Source organism: Hesperophylax consimilis, chromosome 22, assembly GCF_061612785.1.
Source record: "Hesperophylax consimilis isolate HC1 chromosome 22, BYU_Hcon_1.0, whole genome shotgun sequence".
Lineage (NCBI taxonomy): Eukaryota > Metazoa > Arthropoda > Insecta > Trichoptera > Limnephilidae > Hesperophylax > Hesperophylax consimilis.
Window position 1 is genome coordinate 13,520,213 of NC_142857.1, and position 23,112 is coordinate 13,543,324.

The following is a 23,112-nucleotide window of genomic DNA, read 5'->3' on the forward strand; positions in this document are numbered from 1 at the left end:
AAATGCGTATTTAAAGATTATCATAAAATATTGTCCCCGAGTGATAATTTTTCACTTTAAACTATCCCAGGGAAAAAAACTTTTTGTTGATATTTTTCTTTGTGAAAACCTTCCTCGGCTCTAGATTATAGAGTGAGTACATTTATGAATGTGATTTTCCTAAGGAGATGAGTTTTAAGTTCGCTTTTAATTTTGTCGAGTCTTTTTCAGTTTTCTCAACCTTGCGATAGCTGATGACATCAAACCGGACCATTACATCAATGAGCCGGACTCATTATAATGTGTAATAGCTTTTGAATATTTTTTAAATATTAAAAAAATACTCATTCCACTTAATACAAAAATTTCCTGTGCCATATTTCCAATTTTAACTTAATTTCGATAACCTATAACACGCAAAACCCATTTAAATGACCGTTAATCATTTTTAATATCAGTTTGCGACATTTGGGACTTCGTAAATTGATTAACTACACGGTGTAACTATCAGTTAACATGGTCGAATATTTCATTTAAAAAAATTATATTGAGTTTGCTAAACTGCAATCAAACAAATAACGGTTTAAAATAAAAGGTATCTTTTAATTTAAACAAATATTGTTTTTACTTTTAAATACTAAGTCGTTTTATAAACCATTAATACCTGTGTACTTGGAAAAGCAATCACCAAAAGCAACTTGTTATTTTGTAACATTCAATAATCGATTTGTGCTCTGTCTCAAAACATTGGAAAGGTTGTCAACATAAAGTGGAATATTCCATAAAACATCTCTAGAAGCCAACGGTAAATACTGTAGCATTTTCACTGTATCAGCTCTAGGTAAAAACTATTAAATGAAAAAAATCTTTTAAGATGTCTGCTTTTTTAATGATATTTGCTATTATTTTTCCGTATTACAATGGCCTCACTGACACAAATAATAAGGGTAGAGTAAAACATTTGATTTCTGAGTTTCTTCTATTTGATGTTTTTTGTATATTTTTTACATTAGCTCCACACAAGAGGCCCTTGGAAAAAAATCCTCAAGGTCTATCTTTCGAGATGCTGTGAGGAGGGTCTTTTTAAAAAGGGAAATAATGGAAGTCTGGGAAAGAGAAAGGATTGTCGGGAAGTGAGTTAATTTACACTTTCAAGATTCTATTTCCTTAATTCATTAAATCAAGAAAACAAAATCGAAAATCAAATATACGTATTTAAAAACAGAACAAAAATATTTTTAAATATAAATTAGTTAGATTATTAACCCTTAAGTGAAGGGCTGCGGGACCTTTTTCATACAATGCTTGAATTCAGATTTGAAGACAAAATACTTGACCTAACTGAAAAAAAATATTCAAAAGGTATAGGAAATATCTAGTAGGGGTATGTGCTACTTGATTTATTTGTGTTTTAATTATAAAATAGGCAATTAAATCATTTTTGGCATTTTTTGTGAGTTTATTGTAATCGTTAAAAAAATAACCTTCGCCTACCGACTTTTTTAATATAATACAAATATAAAATAAAACATCTTAAAAATTTTTTTTTTGGGTAAAAACTTTAGTTTATTTACGAAAAAAAAATATTTAAAAATGAATGGACAGTTTGTAATTTGAATATACGCCCATAAAATTTTATTTTATATTTTTTTTATTTCATCGTATTTTCACAGTTCACTATTAAAAATGTTTTTTTTAAATAATTACCATAAACTCACGTATAAATTACCAAGGAGCCTCTAAAAACATGAAAAATGAAATTCGTTAATGCTCTTCATTTTATAATTTAAAAAATAAATAAAAAAGCAGCAAATATCCGAATTAGATATTTACTACACATTTTAATTAGAAATACAATAATGTAGTTAGGTGAGGTATTTTAGCCAAAAATCCATTTTAAGTTTTATATATTTTCCCCTCATGCTTAACGCTTTTTACTCAGAAATTTAAAAAAAATCGATAGGCTGGGTTAGGCACATTAAAAAGGTTTGAAATTATAGTAAGCTTTTGTCTCCTACAAGTGTGGTCATCTTTTTCGTGCAAATAAGTCAGTAATTTCCTCCCTCACTCTATTGAGGCAAAAACAAAATTAGTGTTCACCAGACGCGAATAAATTCATTATCGTTTGGTCGGTTAATATTTCGCCTGATAATTTGATGCCGGACTATCAGGGGTCCGAGGGAATCTGATTACTGTTGAAGGTTTGATATGAACGGCGTGTTTTGACATGATTGATTTTATTATATGGATAAAACAGGTTTATAGTACCTATATAAAATATTATTGCTTTTCAAAATATTTTATTATTGTAAAATTTAAATTAAGAATTAAAAAAATATCCAAAAAAGAATGAGAAAACAATTAAACAGTGTAAGCAGTAATAAATGTACCTGTCGGAATTAACTTAAATGTAATTAAAATATTTTAAACTTGCCTGTATCGATACAAGATACGCTCAGTGAGACAGACGTAATCTAAAAACTGCGCTCGGAGGACAGAGATTTTCGTCAAATGAGGAAGCATTCACCTTTGTGAACAATAATTTTGCAGAGAAAAACGCCGAGTACTATTTGGATGGGTTAGAGAGATGGTAGCATCGCTGGGAGAAGTATGTAGAGTTACAAGAAGACTATGTAGAAAAATAAATAAAAAACATAAGTAAAAAAAAAACTTTTCAGACCACCCTCGTTTGTGTAAATACTACTTACATAATATGTATAGATGTGCAATAAAATAAATAAATAAACATGAGTACATACTAACATGATTTAATTAAACTAAAATTTACACTTAGACAAAATGAAGGAAACAGAATGTAAACAAATAACAGTTTTAAAATAATGCGAAATGCTTCTTTGTAAGTTCTTTCGGTGCTATCAAAAATATCTGCTACTTCTGCATATTTGTACCCAAGCTGTGTGCGTGTAGAATTTAATGGGAGTTTATAAATGAATTGGTATTGAGATTATTGTTGAAGTGAAAGATATTTTTAGATAAGAAGATATTAAAGATTTCATTATTTTTCAGAATTTATTCTCTATCAGTTTTACCAAAATTGGAAGATAAACGTCATTTACACAGAATACAATTACATTTTATCCCACAAATTGGCAAAACACAATTAACTTGAGTACAATTCTCCTGTCTGGAACCCACATTACATATTATATACATTTACAAGCTGTTGAAAGAATACAAAACAAATTTTACGTTTTATAAATTTTAAAATGGGTATTCCAGCAATTATGTTGAACTACAACACTCTTAAATAATATGAATACGCTCAAATTGTCAGACAGAGGAATTTTCACTGACTTGGTATTTTTATATAAAATTTTAAATGATTTAGTTGATAGTCCGGTATCACTCGAATTGATAAGCTTCCGGATTCCACAACGTAATACTAGAAGTCAGAATTTATTTCAGTGCAGAAATTTTGGGACTAACTACTATATGTATTCCTATTTGCCCAAAATACTAACGGAGGAAAACAATTATACCAAGTCGGTGGACATCTTCAATTTATCTTTAAACAAATATAAAATGTTGTAATGTTCAATAAATAATGTATATTTCTTAATATTCATATGTAAAAGCCACGATGAAGGGCGGTACTTAATAAATAAATAATAAAACCGTAGGTACATCAAATGTTTTAACTATCCTGCAGCCAAGTAGGGAGTAGGTAGTACCCAAAATTAATATCCTCCTAATATTAGCTTAAATACTTGACACATAATTTTAGTATTTTACGTAATTCTGCGCAAATACATAAGTTACCATTAATAATTGACTGAATAATTTGGATTACTATAGTTTAAAAGCCCATAAGAAAAATCCATGGGGTCGTCGGAAGACCCCCTTGGTTACAGACGTTCTGTTTGGAGTCTCGGCCTGTCTAGAGTTAATACAGTTATGAGCCAAATTCATCAAAAATATCATTCTGTAAAGCGTGAAGAAATTAAAGTTTTTTCTTATAAATCAATAGTTTTTTATCAGTTCCCTTACATAATACCAACTAATGTGCAAATCGTGACGTTTATCAGTTCCATTACATAATACCAAATAATGTGCAAATCGTGACATTTTATCAGTTTCCGTACATAATACCAACTAATGTGCAAATCATGACATTTTAAAAACATGTTGGATGATATTTCTCAGAATATATTTTTAATTTAATCTCATTTTCTATAAAATGTTTTTTTTGTCATATGTTTTTGAAATGATGATATTGAGTGCTCACTAGTATCTAAATTCATAAATAAATATGTGGCCAAGAGCGTCGGTCAATAAAAAATTAAACCATATAAAATGGTACTTTCTAGAAAAAAAAGCAAAAGTAACCCAGTAATACCTGAAAATTAATACACGATAAGCTTACATAGAGGTAAAAACTATTAACCGTCACAGGACGCCAATTATTTTATATTGAAGGAAGTAAAAAAGTTTTTTTTTAATTTTTGATAGTAATACAATAATTTTATTAGTATTGAAATATACATAAAGAAATATATTACAAATTAACAATTCGTCTTCGCTTACACAATAGATCCATTGCCAATTTTATTAAGAATAGAAGTCAATATACCGCACAGAGTTTTGGTAGCCAGGCGGAAAAAGCCGACGAGTCACGAGACTGGCCAAATCGAGCGTTGTTCCGTGGAAGAGCATCGTCCCGTCTTGCAACGCTTGCCACACAAGAGTCGGTTTAACTGTACGTTGGTTTTAATAATAGTTATATTGTAATAACAGTCACACCATAAGATGTTGCACATCATAAATACGAGTACTTTCAATGAAGAGTTTTCAGAAACTGAATAAAGATGTCATTTTAGTGATATAATTTTGCTGGCCACAAATAAACATAACATTAGTCTTGGGGTTATTAACCCCGTCTCTTGGTAGATATATACAAAAATGATAATATATTTCATTTAATTCCAAGATCCAAACATTTCGCATTTCGGTGATAAGTAAGCAGGTGCACGGAGAAAAAAAATAATTTAAAATTAAGTTTTTAATATGACTTATTGAAATCGTGTTAAAAACGTGATTACAATCCATTTCCTAGTAAAATATTTATTTGTTCTGAATATATCGGAACACGCATTCAGACAAGCGTCTTTTTCCTAATAAATATAATGATGAATTGCCACAACATAATTTTTTTTATGAACACGTATTCCAACATCCTAATGTTCGTGTTTTATAGTTTAATAGGAAACATGTCAATTAATTCGTTAAAAGCTTGCAATCCCATTTTTAACAGAAAAACGACTAATTTTACCATTGTTTTCTTAAAACTCAGAAACGAGTCCCTGTACAATCAAGAGAGATATACGCTGTGTTAGCCCTTTATCTCCCATCCATGAAAAAGGTTCTCGTTTTTACCTAAAGGGGGTGTTTTTGAAGATATAAGGGCTGGAAGTTTCGTCCTCTAGAAATTTCTAGAACAGTACAGAACATTCGAGAGTATTTGAGAGCATTCCACAAGATTCCAGAACATCCCGGAACATTCTGGATTATTATCGAATGTGCGGGAATCCCAGATCATAATATACTAAATCACAGTAATATAATATTACTCGTGTTCATTACCTGCGATATTACCTGATAACATATAATGACGAAATGTGTAAATGTTTTTTAGGAGCACGTGTTCCGACATCGTGACAATACATAACAATACAATGGTACAAAACAAAGTCACCATCCGCGTCTGTCTGTATGTGCGCTTAGTTCTTTTAAACTACGCAACGGAGTTTGATAGGGTTTTCACTATCATTTTGAGAATTTCTTCCGGAAGGTTTATATATTTTGATACATGGATATTATCTTTATTGAAAGTAGAGAAAAGTCAAAGAACGCCGGGTACACGTCAGCTAGTATTTTATATCGGTAAGTTTTCTTCGTTAAGGTTTGTACCTAGCTCACTCTTCCACAATAGTTATTACCCAGGGCAAATAATTTGAATAGTTGTATTATATTGGCAGATACTTCTTGTAGTTTGCCAATTCTATGGAATATCTCTAGTTATTAATTGTTCTACTGGGAATCGTTTAACCAGTCTTAGCAATCAACTATTGGCCTTTAAGAACGGAATTCTGATTAATACTCTCCGCTATTTAACTATGGTTTCATCATATTCTCAGTATTGATTATTTTATTTCTTGCGACTAAACCTACATTGTTATCTGAATAAAATAGAATATATATATGTGTGTGTTTTAAGTGATACTGCATAATTAATCATGTTGCCAAAAGTTGGTGGGATGAAATTGTAATCGGGTGAAATTTTAAAAAAATCCAAGAATTACGGAAAAAGGTACAAAGCAATAGCAAACGGCGCGAAACGCGTTTTTCGTGCATTTATATGTAGCAATAAGAAGCTAAACTACTTACTGCACAAGTGTAATTTTTTGAGCAGTGAAAAGCACGATAAAATATTGAAAATAATTCAGAACAGAGGTATGAGGTCTATATTGTGATGTAGCAGATATACTAGGATAAAAAAAACGTAACGCCAACTCAATATGTGTGTGTGGCAACGTTTGGTTTATAATACCCTAGTATTTGCATACAAGTTAAAACATAAAATGTTTCCAGAATATATGTTAAAAAGTATTAGTATTATTAGTCCAGTCCATGGCTATCCTGTGAGATTCTGCGAAAATTTTAGTTTATAGTCTTCCTAAGACAAATTTATCGGCAACACAAAACAATATTTATTATAAAAAATTCTAAATATTCAATGAACTCCCTTCAAATGTTAAGAAAGTCAAAAGTCTTTCGTCGTTTATGTCTCAATGTTGTGAAGTCCAAATATTAGTGCGTATGTAATGGAATATTTAGAAGTTTTTAGAATAGATGTAAGCTAGATATAAAATCAATTTTATAAATAAATAAAATGTACTATTAGTATGCACAAATAATTCCAAAAGTTGCATCTTTTAAATTATTGGCCACTGTTTGATTAAATATTATTTCTTGCTTATAAGCTCATTTTCAAGCGGCAGAAGATTAATTATTGAAGTATGAATGCATTAACCGCTCTACCGCCATTCAAACCAACGACCTCTAGACAGGAGTCTTCAGTTTCTAGACTGTTCTGGAACGCTTATTAGAACATAACTTGAACATTTCAAGTAGTTAGAACTGAATGTGAGGTTTACCCAAGCTACCCATTAATACTACCCTTTGACGTGTCTTCTATTAATATTAAACGTAAATGCAATACTACCAACATAAATAATAATACGTTTCTATGTTAGCATTTAGTTGGTAGGTACGAATGTAAATTTTTATTTATACTTGTTGACTTACTTTATTTGATATCAAATACCATATAACTTGTTGACTTACTTTATTTGATATCAAATACCGTATAAATTGTTGACTTACTTTATTTCATATCAAATACCTTATAATTTGACGACTTACTTTATTTGCTATCAAATACCTTATAACATGTTAACTTACTTTATTTGATATCATATACATTATAACTTTGAGATTTACTTTATTTAATATCAAATACCTTATAACTCTTTGACTTACTTTATTTGATATCAAATACCTTATAACTTGTTGACTTACTTTATTTGATATAACACACCTTATAACATGTTAAATAACTTTATTTGCTATCAAGTACCTTATAGCTTGTTGACTTAATTTATTTATCATTTTTTTATTTGAAATACATACATATGACAGATTTAAGAAGAAAAACACATGGTTCTAAAAACCAATTAAAATAAAATATTTTCTATAAAGTAACTGCCCAATTCAATAGAGAAAAACGTTTTTCGTGTTTGAGGAATTTTTTTACGACTGTTTTGTCGCTGACCTCTTGTTTTTTTTTGCTTGTGAACTCAAGAATTACCACTTTACATGAAACTGAAAAACATATTTATTTACATAGAGGTATTTTTTCACTTCTCTCTTTTTCGTTTCGTATAAAAATAATATGTTCAAAATTCACAACCTTTGGCAAATCTTTCACAAACATAAAGTTTTACGGTTTTACTCGGTAGAACAAAAGGAAATATTACATCTATACGAGTATTTAATTATAGTCCGTGTTAACCCTGTTAAAAGTAAGGTTCTGTGACTTCACATGGCTCTTTGTGATTTTCGTTTTAGCGGGCATTTGGAAATTAAAACTAATTACTTTAACTTTTAAAACTATCTATAAAACATCAAAATTTATGTTCGTTAAGAAGGTCGTTTACATATATATATATTTTTAAATGGGCTGCATTTCCTCCTGACTAATTTGATTACTATAAACAATAATAACATAACATAACATAACTAAATGTGTACAGTAGGCACTCAGTTAACTATCACCAATAATAATGCGGTCGTTAGTCGTTACTGCTCTCGGCAAAATACAACGTCGCTGTAGCCAAGGAGAAAGCATCATTATCTTATTTTGAAGGAACGCTCATTATACGAATTATACTTATTATACAATGTATATTAGGCACTCGGATCATCGTAGGCAGTATATGTTTATTAAAAATTTCTGAAAAGATAATTATTTTAATATCAGATAAGTGGTACAGGATATTTAGTAAGGATCTGAATATTTTGCATTATTTTTTGTGAAAAGTGGTGTTATTTTTGGAGAAAGTTTATTTATTTAAATTAATTTTGCATTATTTTTGACGAAATTTGCGGTTTTATTGATATCTTTTTTAAAAACCAGAGTAGCGCATAAAAAAATTGACGATTTAAAAAAAATACAAAACGCGTTATTGGAAACGCGGAGTTATGTTGAAAATGACCCAATACAGAGCATTTCATTTCCAGTATTACAAGTATTGAATCAAAAAAATTTATAAAAATACTTTAGGTAATTATATATACGTATATTTTTTGGGTTTAATAGCGGACCTCCATTACAACACAAGCAGCATATTCTGCTTACTGTGGTGGTAGTAAGAGATTTTCAAATATTGTCAGGTTATTCGGAACCCGGGTGACTTTCTTTTTAAAGAAAAAAATGTTGTCTCAGCTTTTCAAGAAGCAAAAGATGATAACATGTCTGTATGGGGAAGATTCCGTTTGTTAACGGTAATTATTAGTGGTCAGGAAGTTCTCCCTGCTCCAAAGTCTACATTATTCTCTTGGAAGAAGTACGTGTTATTCCTCTTTTGTTATTCTATACCCTTTACCGTAATTAGCACTTATTTTTACCCGGGATATTCGTTCTCGTTAGTCTACGGAAATATGTCCATAATTTTGACCACCGCTGATTACGCAACATGCACTTCACAAAGAGACTGTGTCGGAATCTGCACAAAGGTTTTCGAAAACAAAACATCACGATAAATTGTAGATTTCCATGCTAACCCTCATAGAAAAGTCGCAAGTGATTCTGCTTCGACTTGGACATAAAGCACTACTCATAAGAATGCCAGAAGGCAGACTCACTAACTAGGGATGCTGTAAAAATTGTGGAATATTTACAGTTTGGTAACTAAACGCAATGACAATTCAACACAACATTGAAAAATGATATATAAAGTCATGAAAAGTGATGAAATAAAAACATGAAATGAGGTTAAATAGGTTAGGCTTTCGGGCAGTGGCGGCTCGTGATTTTTGCGTGTACTAGAATGCTAAAATTACAAAAAATACATTATTGATGCCGTTGTAGATGAAAACGATTTTTAATTTTTTTCCAAAACTTCATCTATTGTATGGAGATTTTCAAAAAATTTCAGTTTGGCCGTGCGCTGCACTTATTTCCTGAAAATCTTCATACAAAAATCGAATTTTAGAAAAAAATAAAAAAAATCGTTTTCTCGACGGCACCATTTTTTTCCGAATTTGAAACTATTATGGATGATGCCAATAAAGTTGAAAGTTTTGTGAATTTCAAGTGTTTGCTTTAGTCAATCATAATTCAATAATTTTACAATAGTGTTTATTTTATTGCTCGATTAGGGGGGTAAAACCGTCTCTTGCGCAGCAAGGTGGCAAGACGGAACTACGCTTTTGCACGGAACTTCATTCGGTCAGCCTTGTGACTAGTCGGCTCTTACCGCCCGGCCGCCAACACTCTGTGCGTTATATTTGCTCTCATTCTCACTGAAAGTTGATCGGTTCTGTTGATCTAAATTACTTTGAGTTTTAATTAGTAATATATTTGTGTGATTATTTTTTTTATAATAATAAATTCATTGTTTTATTATCAAAAATATAAAGACTGTTTACTTTCATTTTCACTTCCTTCAATAAAAATCAATTTCGACGTTTCACATCTGCCAGACGTCCCGTGACGTCTAATATGTTTTTTCTTATTATTTTTTTCCAATTCAGTCAGTGTTGTAATTTAATTTAAAATAAAAACAATCAAACCCCAGTTTATATTTTTGAAAATGTTCTATGTATTCAAAGGGTTTGACTTACCGATGGTTGTGATGACCGTCAACGAGTACAGGAAAGCTCCTGAGAATCTCCACTTCATAGACTCCTCGTCATCATCTATTCCGTCGTACCCGTTTCTCACAGCCTTGATGATGTTCGTCTGGTACTCTAATATCTCCTTGCCTACACTAATCAGAAAATAAGTCAAGTTAAAACGGTGAGACTTTAATTTTATGTATATTTATTTACTTACGCCTAAATGGGCTTGAAATACAATAGTTCTAAATTATCGCATATTAATATGCGACGAATTTCACAGAAGAGCAGATACAGAAGGTCTATGTTCCCAGTGAGCAAGTGGGTATCCTATGGTATTGAAAAGATTATACCTTTCCATTGATAACGAAATACCCATGGTAAGCCAATATTATGTAGAATTGAACATTCTGATTAAGAAAATGTATAAAAGCGTCCGTAAAAGTTTACTGAATGGGGAAATACAATGCACCGAGAAAAATGAGTACTGCTTATTTATTATAAGGAAAATCTTTAAATTACTGGTAATCCGGTTAAAAAGGTATTGAAGGCCTTGTGAATGAATTAACAGATGATAATACTCATATATCATGACGAAATGCGAATATATTCTAATTTTCATGAACACTTGTTCCGATATCGCAATTTACTAAAAATTAGGACAACTGTTAATTTATCTGTTAAGGTCTGCAATCTCGTTTTTAACCAAATTACCAATAATTCGAAGAGATTTTTGATAAATACTCAATACTCATTTTTTTCCATGAAGAACAAGAACTTAAACAAAAATCGCGATATACTTTTTTTTGGTCGTATGAATCTTAAATCATATTTGTTCTAGGTCAGTCTTGAACAAGTGTCTTTTCGTGCAACTTTATTTCTATATTTCAAAGTCATTCACAGTATCATATTAAGTGGAACTACTCACTCAACGACTTAATTTGAGATCGGATATTATAATTATCGTAGGATTTGTAAACTTGAAAGTGTTTAGTAAAAAAATATTTACTTTTGCCTTTTAAAAGAAAAAAATTACCTTTCAATTTTTAGTAAACTTGAAAACCTACGACATCCATCAAGCATCTCTCAAAAATTTTAACAAAAGAAATAAACTTTTCAAATAAAAGCATTCTAATATAAAAAAATTTGATACCTAAAGTAGTATTGGTCTGATATGATTCATACTTATCAGTTTGAATTTTAAAACTCTTCGAACTTGAATAATTTTACGCATTATGCGAGAATGGAATTCAAAATCATGCACCCATAAACCGACAGCCGAATCTAGCACTTTTTGTAATTGAGATTAATAAATAAATAAAGTCAGTCAGTTGATATAGAAATACATAGTGATAATGATAACGGTAACGCTAGCGTGTCATCTTGGAATTTTAAGTTGATAAAAATAATCATACTTACAATTCAAACCAGTCGGAATCGTTGAAGACATTCAACTGATACGTCTTTTCCCACAGTTTGTCAGCCGTCAGGCCCCTCATAGCCATGACTTCCGCAGACAGGTCCTTTGCGTGCTTTGCTTCTATCGCTATGAACATGAAGGCTCCTGCAATACCGAAACGTCAACATAAACAAAATATGAATGGGGCAAGAAAAGAAAGTTGGTGAAAAAAAAAACAGTTATAAAGATAAAACAGTAAAAAATGAAAAAAAAAATTTTTTTGTACATAAATTTCATTGTATTCTCATTTTCTATTTATTATAGCCCTGATGCGCTTTTATATAATTTTTTATTTTACATGATTTACTGCATAAAGCATGTGAAAGACCACGCTATAAGCGTGCTATATTGTTAATTCATGAGTATCTCCCACGTATGGGAGGTGGTATGAGCGCGCGACGACTTTTTCATCGGAAGAATTTACTGTGACTGAACAAAATGGCCTACAGACACGCGAGACTAAAAAAACTGGACGCCAGATGCAGCAACTTCGAAACAAAAAAGTTCCGCAGCCTTTAGATCCTTTTTAACCTTACATTCATATATATATATATGAATGTAATGTATGAATGTAATATATATATAAATCGATTTTACACGGAGAAAACGATTACCGTTTTTTTCAATCAAGATACTGTTTAAAATGTGAATGATCATTTCCCAATAAAATATTAGTGTTTGCACAGGTACAATTCTCCGAATAAATATAATGGACGGATGCGAAACTATTATTATTCTGAATAATTCATTTTCCGACTCACAACTGATTCGGTTCAATGACGGTTTACTATGAAATTTGTCAAATTATTCGTTATAGGCCTCTAGTCCCAATTTTTAACATGAAAACGAATAATTTGACGAGATTTTTAATTAGTTAACAATATTTCACATCAGTAAGTTAAATTATTAAAAATATTAATAGAATTCACTCACCAGCTATAGTGTATCCCACGACCAGTCCAATGATACCAACATTACTAAACATGAACGCAATAAACTGTCTCGCGTATTCCTTTAACTTCTCCGTAAACGGCTCCTTGTACACGTGACGCCTCCGCGTGGAACGTTTTCGTTCCATATTCAATTTTCAAATAATTCAAAAACGACAACTTTACATTCGGAACGCGCTCATCTTTTAATCCAGAATTTCAAACAAATTTTAAATTCGGAATCCGTTGAATCTCACAATTTGAAACATGTGCTATTTTTTTAGAATTTTTAATCAAAAAGCGTTTCCAGTATTTTTCAACTAAAAACTGACTTATTTCTTTATCTGAATTAAAAAAAAACAGTTGGTTTTCATCAATGTTTCCAGCACTTATAAATCGGGTAGTTTTTTTACGGATTTAAAAATATTTTTTTCAAAAATTATACTTTCGAATCATTTTTTGTTCTGATCTGTTCTAAACTCAAATTCTTCTGGTTGCATGATAATATCCCATCGCTTTCTGGTGCCAGTTCGAACAGGATATTTTCTAGTTGATTTTCTTCTGTTTCTTTTTCTAACTAACATGGTTTATAAGTGCTGCGATATGTCATGAAATCTCTTTGAAAAATTGTAGAATTGATTTCATCTTAAATGATATTACTAAACAATATTCTTCGAATGAAGGTATTTATTTATGGTTCAATTTATTATGTGTTCATTGGTTGCAGAGAGTCCGTTTATCGTAAGGTCTGCAAAGAAAAGAAAAAAAAACACAATATTAAAAAACAAAAAATGCATGAAATTTTCGAGATATGGTAAAAGTTTTTGTCAATGTATTCGGAAACTACATAAAGATAAATAAAATTAATTTGAGGTATTACTATTTAATGTAGGAATGGCACGCTCGTCAAAATGAGTATGGATGATTTATTAAAATTCGTCGTGATGGTAAGCCATTTCCTAATAAAATATTAGTCTATTCAGAATACATATGTCACAATATTAGACTAGTATATATAAGGCATACATTAGACGTATGCGACAATATTATACGAATTATATATTAGATATACAATATACATTAGACGCATGCGACAATATTAGCGACAATATTTTAACAGCCTCCGTAGTCGAAGAGTAAGGCTAGAAATAGGTGTGTCGTGACCAGATCTGAACAACCAGGTACTTGCCCACCTTCCTCTTCCCATCTCCTGCCCCTGCCCACTACCTTTAGCCTCACAACATAGTCTCACTGACCATAGTCTCATTGGCTCCAAGCGGTTGGGAGCAGTAGTGACTCTTATGCGGTATTCACATAAAAAATCCTCATAACACATTCGTATTTTACTGATAGTTTATTAGGAATTCTGTAAATTCATTCGTTAAAGTCCTGCAGTCTCGTTTTTAAATCATAAATGATTAATAATATCTTCTAAAGTTTTTCTTCGTGCAGGACTTTCTTCGAGTCGAATACTTTTTTTACGTTATCTCCACACAGAAGTTCTTTAGGGAAATAATTTCCCTCGGGGCCTATGTCATTTTTAGGTATGCTATATGGAAGGTCTTTTTGATGAAAGAAAAGAGTGAACCTGGGTCTTAAAGGGACCCATGTTGTAGGAGGGAGGAAAAACAGAAACCGATACTTTCGCATTATGTCGGGTGTTGCACGATCTAGAGGTTGTTTTCGACATGGATGTTGTTCCACTGGAGTGATTGATATCGTATGTATACATTTACTAAATTATTTAATTAATAAAATTCCTCAAAATATTAATATGAAAATATGTAAAACTGCGTACGGCGGTTTAAAGCTAATGAATCCACTTAGATTTTTCCGTTTATCCCATATTTTTAGGTTCTATAAATATGGCACAAAACGTTTTTGCAAAATGGCAAAGTATGCCAAGAATCAATCTAGTGTTTATTAAAATCTGAAAGTATTTAATTACCTAAAGTTATTTGTGTATCTTTGGATTAATTTCTTTGAAAAATAACATAATTATTGTTCGTTATGTAATTAAATAATTATAATTCATGGCTTGAATGACTTATGGAGATGTAATCAAGTCAATTGATTTCATGCTTGTGCTAATTACAAGCTCATCTGGGTAATTATTAGCAAATTCGTTGGTCTGAAATAATTATACTACAATTCTAACGCCTAATGACAGAAAGTCACTTGTGATGGATAATAATTAATGAGATATTTGAATTATTCTTGTTTGAGGGTGATGTCACATGTGAGAGATCTCGAAGCAAATAATATATTATCTTAATCCATTCGAAGAATTTTAAGATTGAATAATAATAATAAGATCTTTGCACTAATTAACGTTGTAAACCTTTGACACAACATATTACAATTTATACAAACTTAAAGTATAGTACATATTTAAATATCAACACGTTTGGAGAGCTGCAAGAAAGAAACAGAGTTAGAAACTAGCCTCTACATGTTTTTTTAAAAAGAAAGACATGAAATAACTAGGCAACATTTGAAAATCTCTTACTACTATTATAGAAAGCGGAAAATTTTGAGAACTTATCCGGCCGAGGAATTGAACTCACCATGACTGGATGGTAACCAGACGCGATGCCAACTCAACCACTGATCATATAGAGAATGTGCGGATGTGTTTGCCTGTACAAGAAAATAATGTAAATAATAAGCACCGGCACACATTAGCCTTCAACCTGGGTAATGATTTAAGTAAAATTTAGGTGATCAGCAGTAGTTGCCAGCAGTCAGCGGCAGCAGGAATTGGCCAGCCTTTAGGTGTCAGAATAGGTGGTCAGCAGTCGATAGCCAGCAGGAATTGGCCAGCCCTTAGATGATTAGCAGCAGTGGCAAGCAGTCGGCAGCAGCAGGAATTGGCCAGCGTTTAGGTGTCAGCATAGGTGGTCAGCAGTCGGTAACCAGCAGGAATTGGCCAGCCTTTAGGTGATTAGCAGCAGTGGCCAGCAGCGGCAGCAACGGCGTGGTTATTTGATTATAAGGGCCGGCACACGGAGACGCCCCACTATTGTAATGTGGTAAAATAGATGCGTCCGGCTCAGCTGATGGAGTGCTGACAGTAAATAACTCGTTGCACATAGTAAATAAGTAATCTTTAAAATGATTGTGCCGTGATGAAGGAACTGAAGCAAATGCAGCTTTCAGTTGAGACTCAGGAATGTTAATTTCAAGTTATAGAAAATATCGCGTTGCCACCGTCGATGTTGTTTCAACCAGTTGTAAATATTGAAAACTAATAAATATTTTTAGCGAGGTATTTATAATATATTCTACAGGTGTTCGAGTGACGTCAGCTTCAGCTTACTAAAACATGTATACAGTTTTAATTCAGGCCATAGCGCGAATAATACCTATTTCGCCTTTGTCACTATTACGATTTAGTTTTAGAAAATAGGGTCATTGAATTCACAGGTTTTCGATTTAGCTGCAAGTATCATCTTGTTGATATTTCGAATAATGCTTGTTATTAAAAGCAATAATATTATGCTTCACGTTCGATATAGAGGAGATCTTTCAATCTTTGACCTGTGAACAGTAGCGACCAATTAACAGGTGTTGCCGAACGCCAAACAATCAACAAAATTTCCGACATGGCTAGTCACAATACGGAAATCGGTTCGGTTATAACATCTCACAATTGCGACTGTGCCTACGTTCATAGCAGTTCGTTTTGGATTGCGATCCAAAATTTTACTGTTTGTTTGGATAATCTGTAAGTCGAAAGCTTGGGTATATACGATTTTTTCCCATTTTTAGCATGATGGCGGACGGCGATCTTGCTTTTACCACAACATCAGTATATTAAACGGAAACGCGTATGCATGATTTTGATATATATTTTTAAATTTGAATCAAAAGCGTGAGACTTTGAGACTTAAGCACTTAAACCGTTCCTCATGGGTTGGCCGGTCGCGCGCTTTAAGAATGAGAACAATTTTGTGCTAAGTTGCACTGCGTACACTTGCACACTGGGGTTTACAATTTAATTCAAAAGAATTGCATGTTTTTGGATATCTGGCTAAATATTTAAATTTAATTTTTCGTTTTCATACCCATCCGAGAGGGAGTGACCTTACTGTTAACCGACAAAACCTAAGTACGCATGACGTCAGATTTCGATCGTTTTGGCGGACTTTGAAAAAAGCAAACTTTTAAAATTACTTTTCCTGCGAAATCAACATTTGTAAAAAAAATTATTAATTCGTAATAAAAAAAATCTAAAATTTACTGGAATTCCACATTAAATTAAAATCTGAACTAAAATTAACCTAGCCATTTCTACCTTGTTTTGGTTATTACAGAGGTAGTATCGAAATGGAGTACAGTGATGCAGTACAACAATTAACCTCCAGTGAAGTATGCATGTAGATTACGGTGCCACACGTAAAATATTTCATGGATTATCCTAACATCTATAGGATTGAGAGAAAACTTCTTTACAATTAAATGAAAATCTTAACAAAATCTTCAACCTCATTTCTTTTATGGCTTTGTAATTAAAGGGGTAGCTCAAGAGAGGATAGAAGCGGTTATACTCAAAATAATAACCCGGAAAATGGTTCCAGTGGCAAGTTAACGATTTTTTTCAATGTCTGAGAGAACTGAAAGTTAAACAAAGCAAGGAGACCGGCGACTGTTAATGGTCAGTTAAAACCCGGTTCATTCGAAGTTTCTTTAGACAAAAGTGTAATGAGGCGTTTTTATCTAGATTCATTATGAATTCATATATACAAAAAGATTTTTGTTTATAAAAAAAAAAACAAAGTAATGTTTATTATTATACTACATTTAACGATTGTATAATTGTAAAGCTTTCGACTAGCAATCCGAAGGTCGCACGTTCAAATCCCGACGTGCTTAAGTAAATTTTATTTGTAATTTTTAAAGATAAACAAATGTTCAAAAGATAAGGTTTTGTTATGCAGAGCACAAAAGATAACATATTATTTTTGTGCAATAATTATTAGCCTGAAACACTTATATAAATTGATAAATCTTTCGAGAAAGAATACACGCCGCCGACGGGAATTGAAACCGCAACCTTCTGATTGCCGGGCAGGTGATTTACCAATAAATAAGCAGACGTTGCGCATTTGGCAAAGCTTCCGACCTTTAAATTGAACCCGATTAAAAATAATACATAAATATTTGCGGCTCGTTCCAGAGTGTAAGATACTCTCAGCATCGCTCTTGTGTAAGACTACCATTCAGAATTGAAGGTTGCTTAAAATGGGATGGTGACCAGATCTGAATTGCCAGGTACTTTCTCACCTTCCTCTTTCCCATCTCCTTCCCTCCCCACTACCTCCAGTCTCACAACATACCCCAATTGGGGATGCTATGGTATCACTGGCTCCAGACGATTGAGTCTCTTAAGGCGAGGCACTAAGTCGTGTAATATTTAAAATTGAGCCGTTATCAATAACAATTCTTACGTAGATGGCGATAAGGTTTGAATTCCCGCTTAACACCATCCGCCTGTTTTGATTTATGCAAGAAAAAAACATTGCCAAAAAATACCTATTATTTTATTTTGTGGATATTCCGGCATGAATATTTATTTTTTTTCAATCATTTTATAAATAACTTTATTTGCCACATTATACAATAAAATTATAACCGTAAATGGGTTCGTAAGTAGGAGATTTTTAACTTTAAAGCAGTTTTCATAGGCCTTTTCACTATTTTTTTCTGGGCGTATAAAAAGACTTATCTAAAAAATACTCGATTATTTCAAAGGCGAAGATGCATTCTACTCGCAGTATTTTTAAAGCATCTTAAATATTTCTAGGCGACCAAATTTTCAAACCAAAAACACATGATTTTGCATTACTACGTATGGTATCGCCTTAAGCTGTTTTTTTTTCTTTTTCACCCGAATTATTATTACAAGGTAATATTTATTGCACAGTTATTATTTTCTACCGCGATGCCTACGATATGTATGTACAGTACATAATATTGTATGTGAGAGACGTATGTACATAATAATGTACTTGTAAATCTCTAAAAAATATATTAAGAAAACGATTCATTTTATTGTATTTTTTTCAATCGGTTCGATAAAATTTCCGTGATTTTCTTTCCAGTCTTAGAACGACTCGGGCACTAAACATCTTAAACGAGCATAGTCAAATGCGAGTCATTTAATACTGCGATCGTTTGGGATCATTTGTGTATGTTTATTTGGTCGTTAACATTTAAACTGTCCCGTTAAGTTAACTTTAACTGGACCATTTTAGAGGGAGAGGAATGCTGGAAGATTTCCCGGAATTTCTCTGAGATGTGTTTTGGGATTGTCTCTGATATTATTAAAATTAATTATGCCTCCCTGATTATTGTTTTTATTGCGATAATGACAGAGATAGCGAGTAAGATCATACTTAACATTTTTATCGCTTTATGTTTTTTTTTAAATTATATAAACCTTTTCAATTCAGAAGCAATAATTTGAGGAACGCGGAGTCAAAAGTGTGAGCTTTTTGGTTCTGGAATCAAATATTAGGGTTCTAATTTGTGAAAAGTGTATTTCTTTCTAAAATCAGAGTACCTACATACTTGCATATAATTATCCTAGGGAAAAAATTATACATGTATATATAATCAACACCTTTTGGCTTTTACATAGTATAAGAAAAATGAGTTAATAATAACAAAGCAAATTGAGATTCTGTATAAGTAATAGAATGTTGGAAAAAAAATGTATAAACTTACGTTTAAAAAAAATATGTATAACCCTATCTATCTGAAGTAACTGACTTATGATAAATGAGGTACGCAGTAAATTCTTAAAAGTAGGTGTGTAATAATTAAAGTATATTTAAAATAGAAATTTTCTAAATGAGAATTGTGTAAATAATAATCATCTCTTACGTGCATATATAACATCAATTTAATACAGCAGATAAGGTAAAAACATAATAAATGTAAATAAAAAAGCTTACAGTTACATTTGTACTCAAAACAATGATTAAAAGCAAAATTATTTACTATAATATGCAACTTACTTAACATAAAGATGAGGAATATAGTATAAAGGTAGTGATTATATATCATAAGTTAAAAAAAACAAATTTTCTTTTGAAATATATTCTCAGTATCGTGAAATACCACTATGGAGATACGATAAGTTATTTAAAGAACTTTTGGCATTTTTTGTGACCAGCTTGCTGTTCCAAACGTTCATGTTCCCCATCTCCTCCCCTTCGCTACTCAATTCAGCCACAAAACATACCCTACTAGAGGTATATATTCCATGGCCCTACTGACCCCGGACAGTTGGGACTCTTGTGAGGTATTCACATAAAAAATGGATGAAAAATCGTACTGCTTGGTAAGAGACTATCATTCATAACTAGGTCCGAAGAGCTAGGTACCCTCATGCCTATTTATTCTCCTTCTACTTCCTGTTTTTTTTTTACATATTTTAGCCTCATAATTGTATATAATAGCTCCACTTTGTTGAAGTCTAAATTTGGACTTTTGGGAGGTTTTACATAAGAAAGGAGAGAAAATGAAAACGTTTGTAAAAGATGGAACGGAATATCCCACCCTTTTCTGTAATACATTATCTGTGCCAAAACTCAGATCTTTGAAAAAGAAAATCTGCTTAATCTGTTAAAATGTGATAAAAAGGAATTTTATGATTCTATATCACTCTTTTTCAAAAATTACAGTAAGGCAAAAAGGTTTAGCCGATGGAAGCCGTTTTCAAATAGGAAAATTTTACAGCGAGTTAAAGGGAAGTAAACGTCTTTTGACAGTCAAGCGTGTCACATTTCCCTTTATCGTGAGGCTGAAGAGGAACAATTCGCATTCTCAAGTCGCTCTCAAATTACCACATGATATAATTGGAACATCCCTCAACAATCTCTCAGAATCATATTTTACTCTTGCCGATTATTTTTATTCACGTACAAGTTAATGTGAAGATGGTTTGTAGGTAAACCACAAAAATATATTAAATTTTAAGTTCTTCTTTTATGTATTCAATAATAGACTGGACGCCATTGATTTAACAAGCGTTATTTCGTTGTGAGTGCCTACACGGGACACTTAACCGAACGCCTTGTATAATATTCCAAAGTCTGCTAACAACTATTTTGTAAACTCGCCCATTCAAAGATTACACAGACTTGGTTATAAGTATAGTTCAATCGATGTTTATACCGCTGCCAATCAATGTCAAAATTTAATCTTAGTTTAATGGAATGTTTACATTGATATAAATGTTTTTCTAATAGACCTTTTGTCGATTCTTATCCTAGACTAGCGTAATAGAGATTGTTAATAAAGTTACATAGTTTATAAGCTAATGTGAACAACAATTAAAACTTTTTTTATTCAATTGATTTTGGATGATATTGGCAGATAATCTATTTTTATTTCACTTACTTAAATTCCATGTTACATACGTTTTGTAAACTTTCATGTTTCACGTTACCTATATTTTGCTAACCGGTGCATTGTTAAATCTTATGTTTTATGTAATCTGTATATTCTTATTATAATGTTGCTCTTTATTTTTATTGTATATAAAAAAAATTGTATTGTAAAAGCCTTATGGGCGTTTAAATGAAACAAATAAACCAACAAATAAATAAATATTCTTTTATTTATTCAATAATATTCTTTTATATATTGAATTATATTTTTTTATATATTCAATAAAAATATTTTATATATTGAATAATATTTTTTATATATTTTATAATATTATTTTATATATTGAATAATATTCTTTTATATTCAATAATATTTTTTTGAGAACATTACTAAAATAATAGTAGTTTGATTACCTTTATGTTCTGCTTTAATACTTAAACTTACCGTCGTACTTATTAGATTCTTACTAGACACGCTCGTTCAACATTGGTGTGGTAAAGCCTGGTTTAAGAATGCTTCCAAACAAATGGCATGGTAATAAGTCAAGTTTTTCACTACTCTGACCTTACGCGCCGCTTAATATTAACACATGTTTTCTTTAGTAAGGCTGTGAAAATAAAGGAACTGAACTCGATGCCCGTTTCATTCAATATTTTGTTTTGTGTGGCCTAGTTTAAGGCATTATTCTCAACAAAACTGATTTTATTTTTAAATTTAAGAGGACTATTTTTGGCAAATATCTAGCAGTGGCCTGCAGTCCATGATGTCTGAAAAGATGTGCCTAATCTAAAAAAAATCAAACCATAATTGAAAACTGAAAATTACGACAAATTTCATATGAAAATTATTTATTCCATAAATTCGATCAGGAATTTCTACGCTTTTATTAAACTGACGGGAACAATCATCAAATAAATGATAAAATAACTTCGTTCAAATATTGTTTTTTTTTTATGCTTCCGATTTTGTTGTCCGGGTTAAATCTTCCCCATAGGAAAAACTAAACCCTTCCACTCACTTTTCCACAAATGATCATCTAGTCAATCAATACTATGCAAGTGCATTATATAAGTATAATAAATACAAAACAATACAAGAACAACAACACGTCAACTCACCAGAGATCAAATGGGAAAAAAAATTCACCGACTCGAGATATTTTCATATCAGAGGGTTCGGCTCGGTAGTACTTCTAACAGGGCCTATAAATCCTACTGATCCCTCAACATAAATATTTAAAAAATCTTTCGTTATCCTACATGTATTCAAAATGATCGACTTTTGCATCTTTATATATAAATTTTTTGATAGATCTAACACGCCTAAATTTTTAATGAGAGAGCTAGGTATAATGCCAGTAGCCGAAATAACGAATGGTAATATTTTTATAGTCTGAGAATGCCAAATTCTTTTTATTTCGTTTCCTAAATCTGTGTATTTTCTAATTTTTTCATTAACAGATTTTTGAATGTTACAGGAATTTGGAATAGCGACATCAATGATATAAGTTATTTTTTTAATTTTGTCATGTAAAACTATATCGGGTCTATTATGACTAATCGTTCGGTCTGTTAGTATAGTTTTATCATAATATATTTTATAAAATTCGTTTTCTAAAAATGAATTTGGTTCGTATTCATAGTATGGTACTATATTACGGCAGTCAATCAAGTTATGTTTAATTACCAAATTTTGGTGAATTATTTTTAAAACTTGATTGTGCCTAAATGTATACTCGGACGGTGCTAATATAGAACATCCAGATATAATATGTTCTATAGTTTCCGGAAAAGCCAAACATTTTCTACACAAATCATCAATTTGATTTGTATCTTTGATTATATGCTTTCTATAATTTTTAGTATTAATGACTCTATCCTGAATGGCAAGCATAAATCCTTCTATTTCTGCGCTCAACTCTCCAAT

General features: G+C 31.4%; 1 protein-coding gene across 1 annotated transcript in view; it reads right to left on the reverse strand.

Annotated features, from left to right (window-relative positions):
• Positions 1 to 23,112, reverse strand: part of sand (potassium two pore domain channel sandman) — a 288,898-nt gene that overhangs the window by 70,164 nt on the left and 195,622 nt on the right. The window contains exons 3-5 of the mRNA XM_089644964.1: positions 12,791 to 13,534; positions 11,818 to 11,962; positions 10,405 to 10,550 (exon numbers count right to left, since the gene is read on the reverse strand). Coding sequence (XP_089501090.1) covers positions 10,405 to 10,550; positions 11,818 to 11,962; positions 12,791 to 12,935 — 436 coding nt within the window. The 5' untranslated portion in view covers positions 12,936 to 13,534. The remainder of the gene's footprint in view (positions 1 to 10,404; positions 10,551 to 11,817; positions 11,963 to 12,790; positions 13,535 to 23,112) is intronic.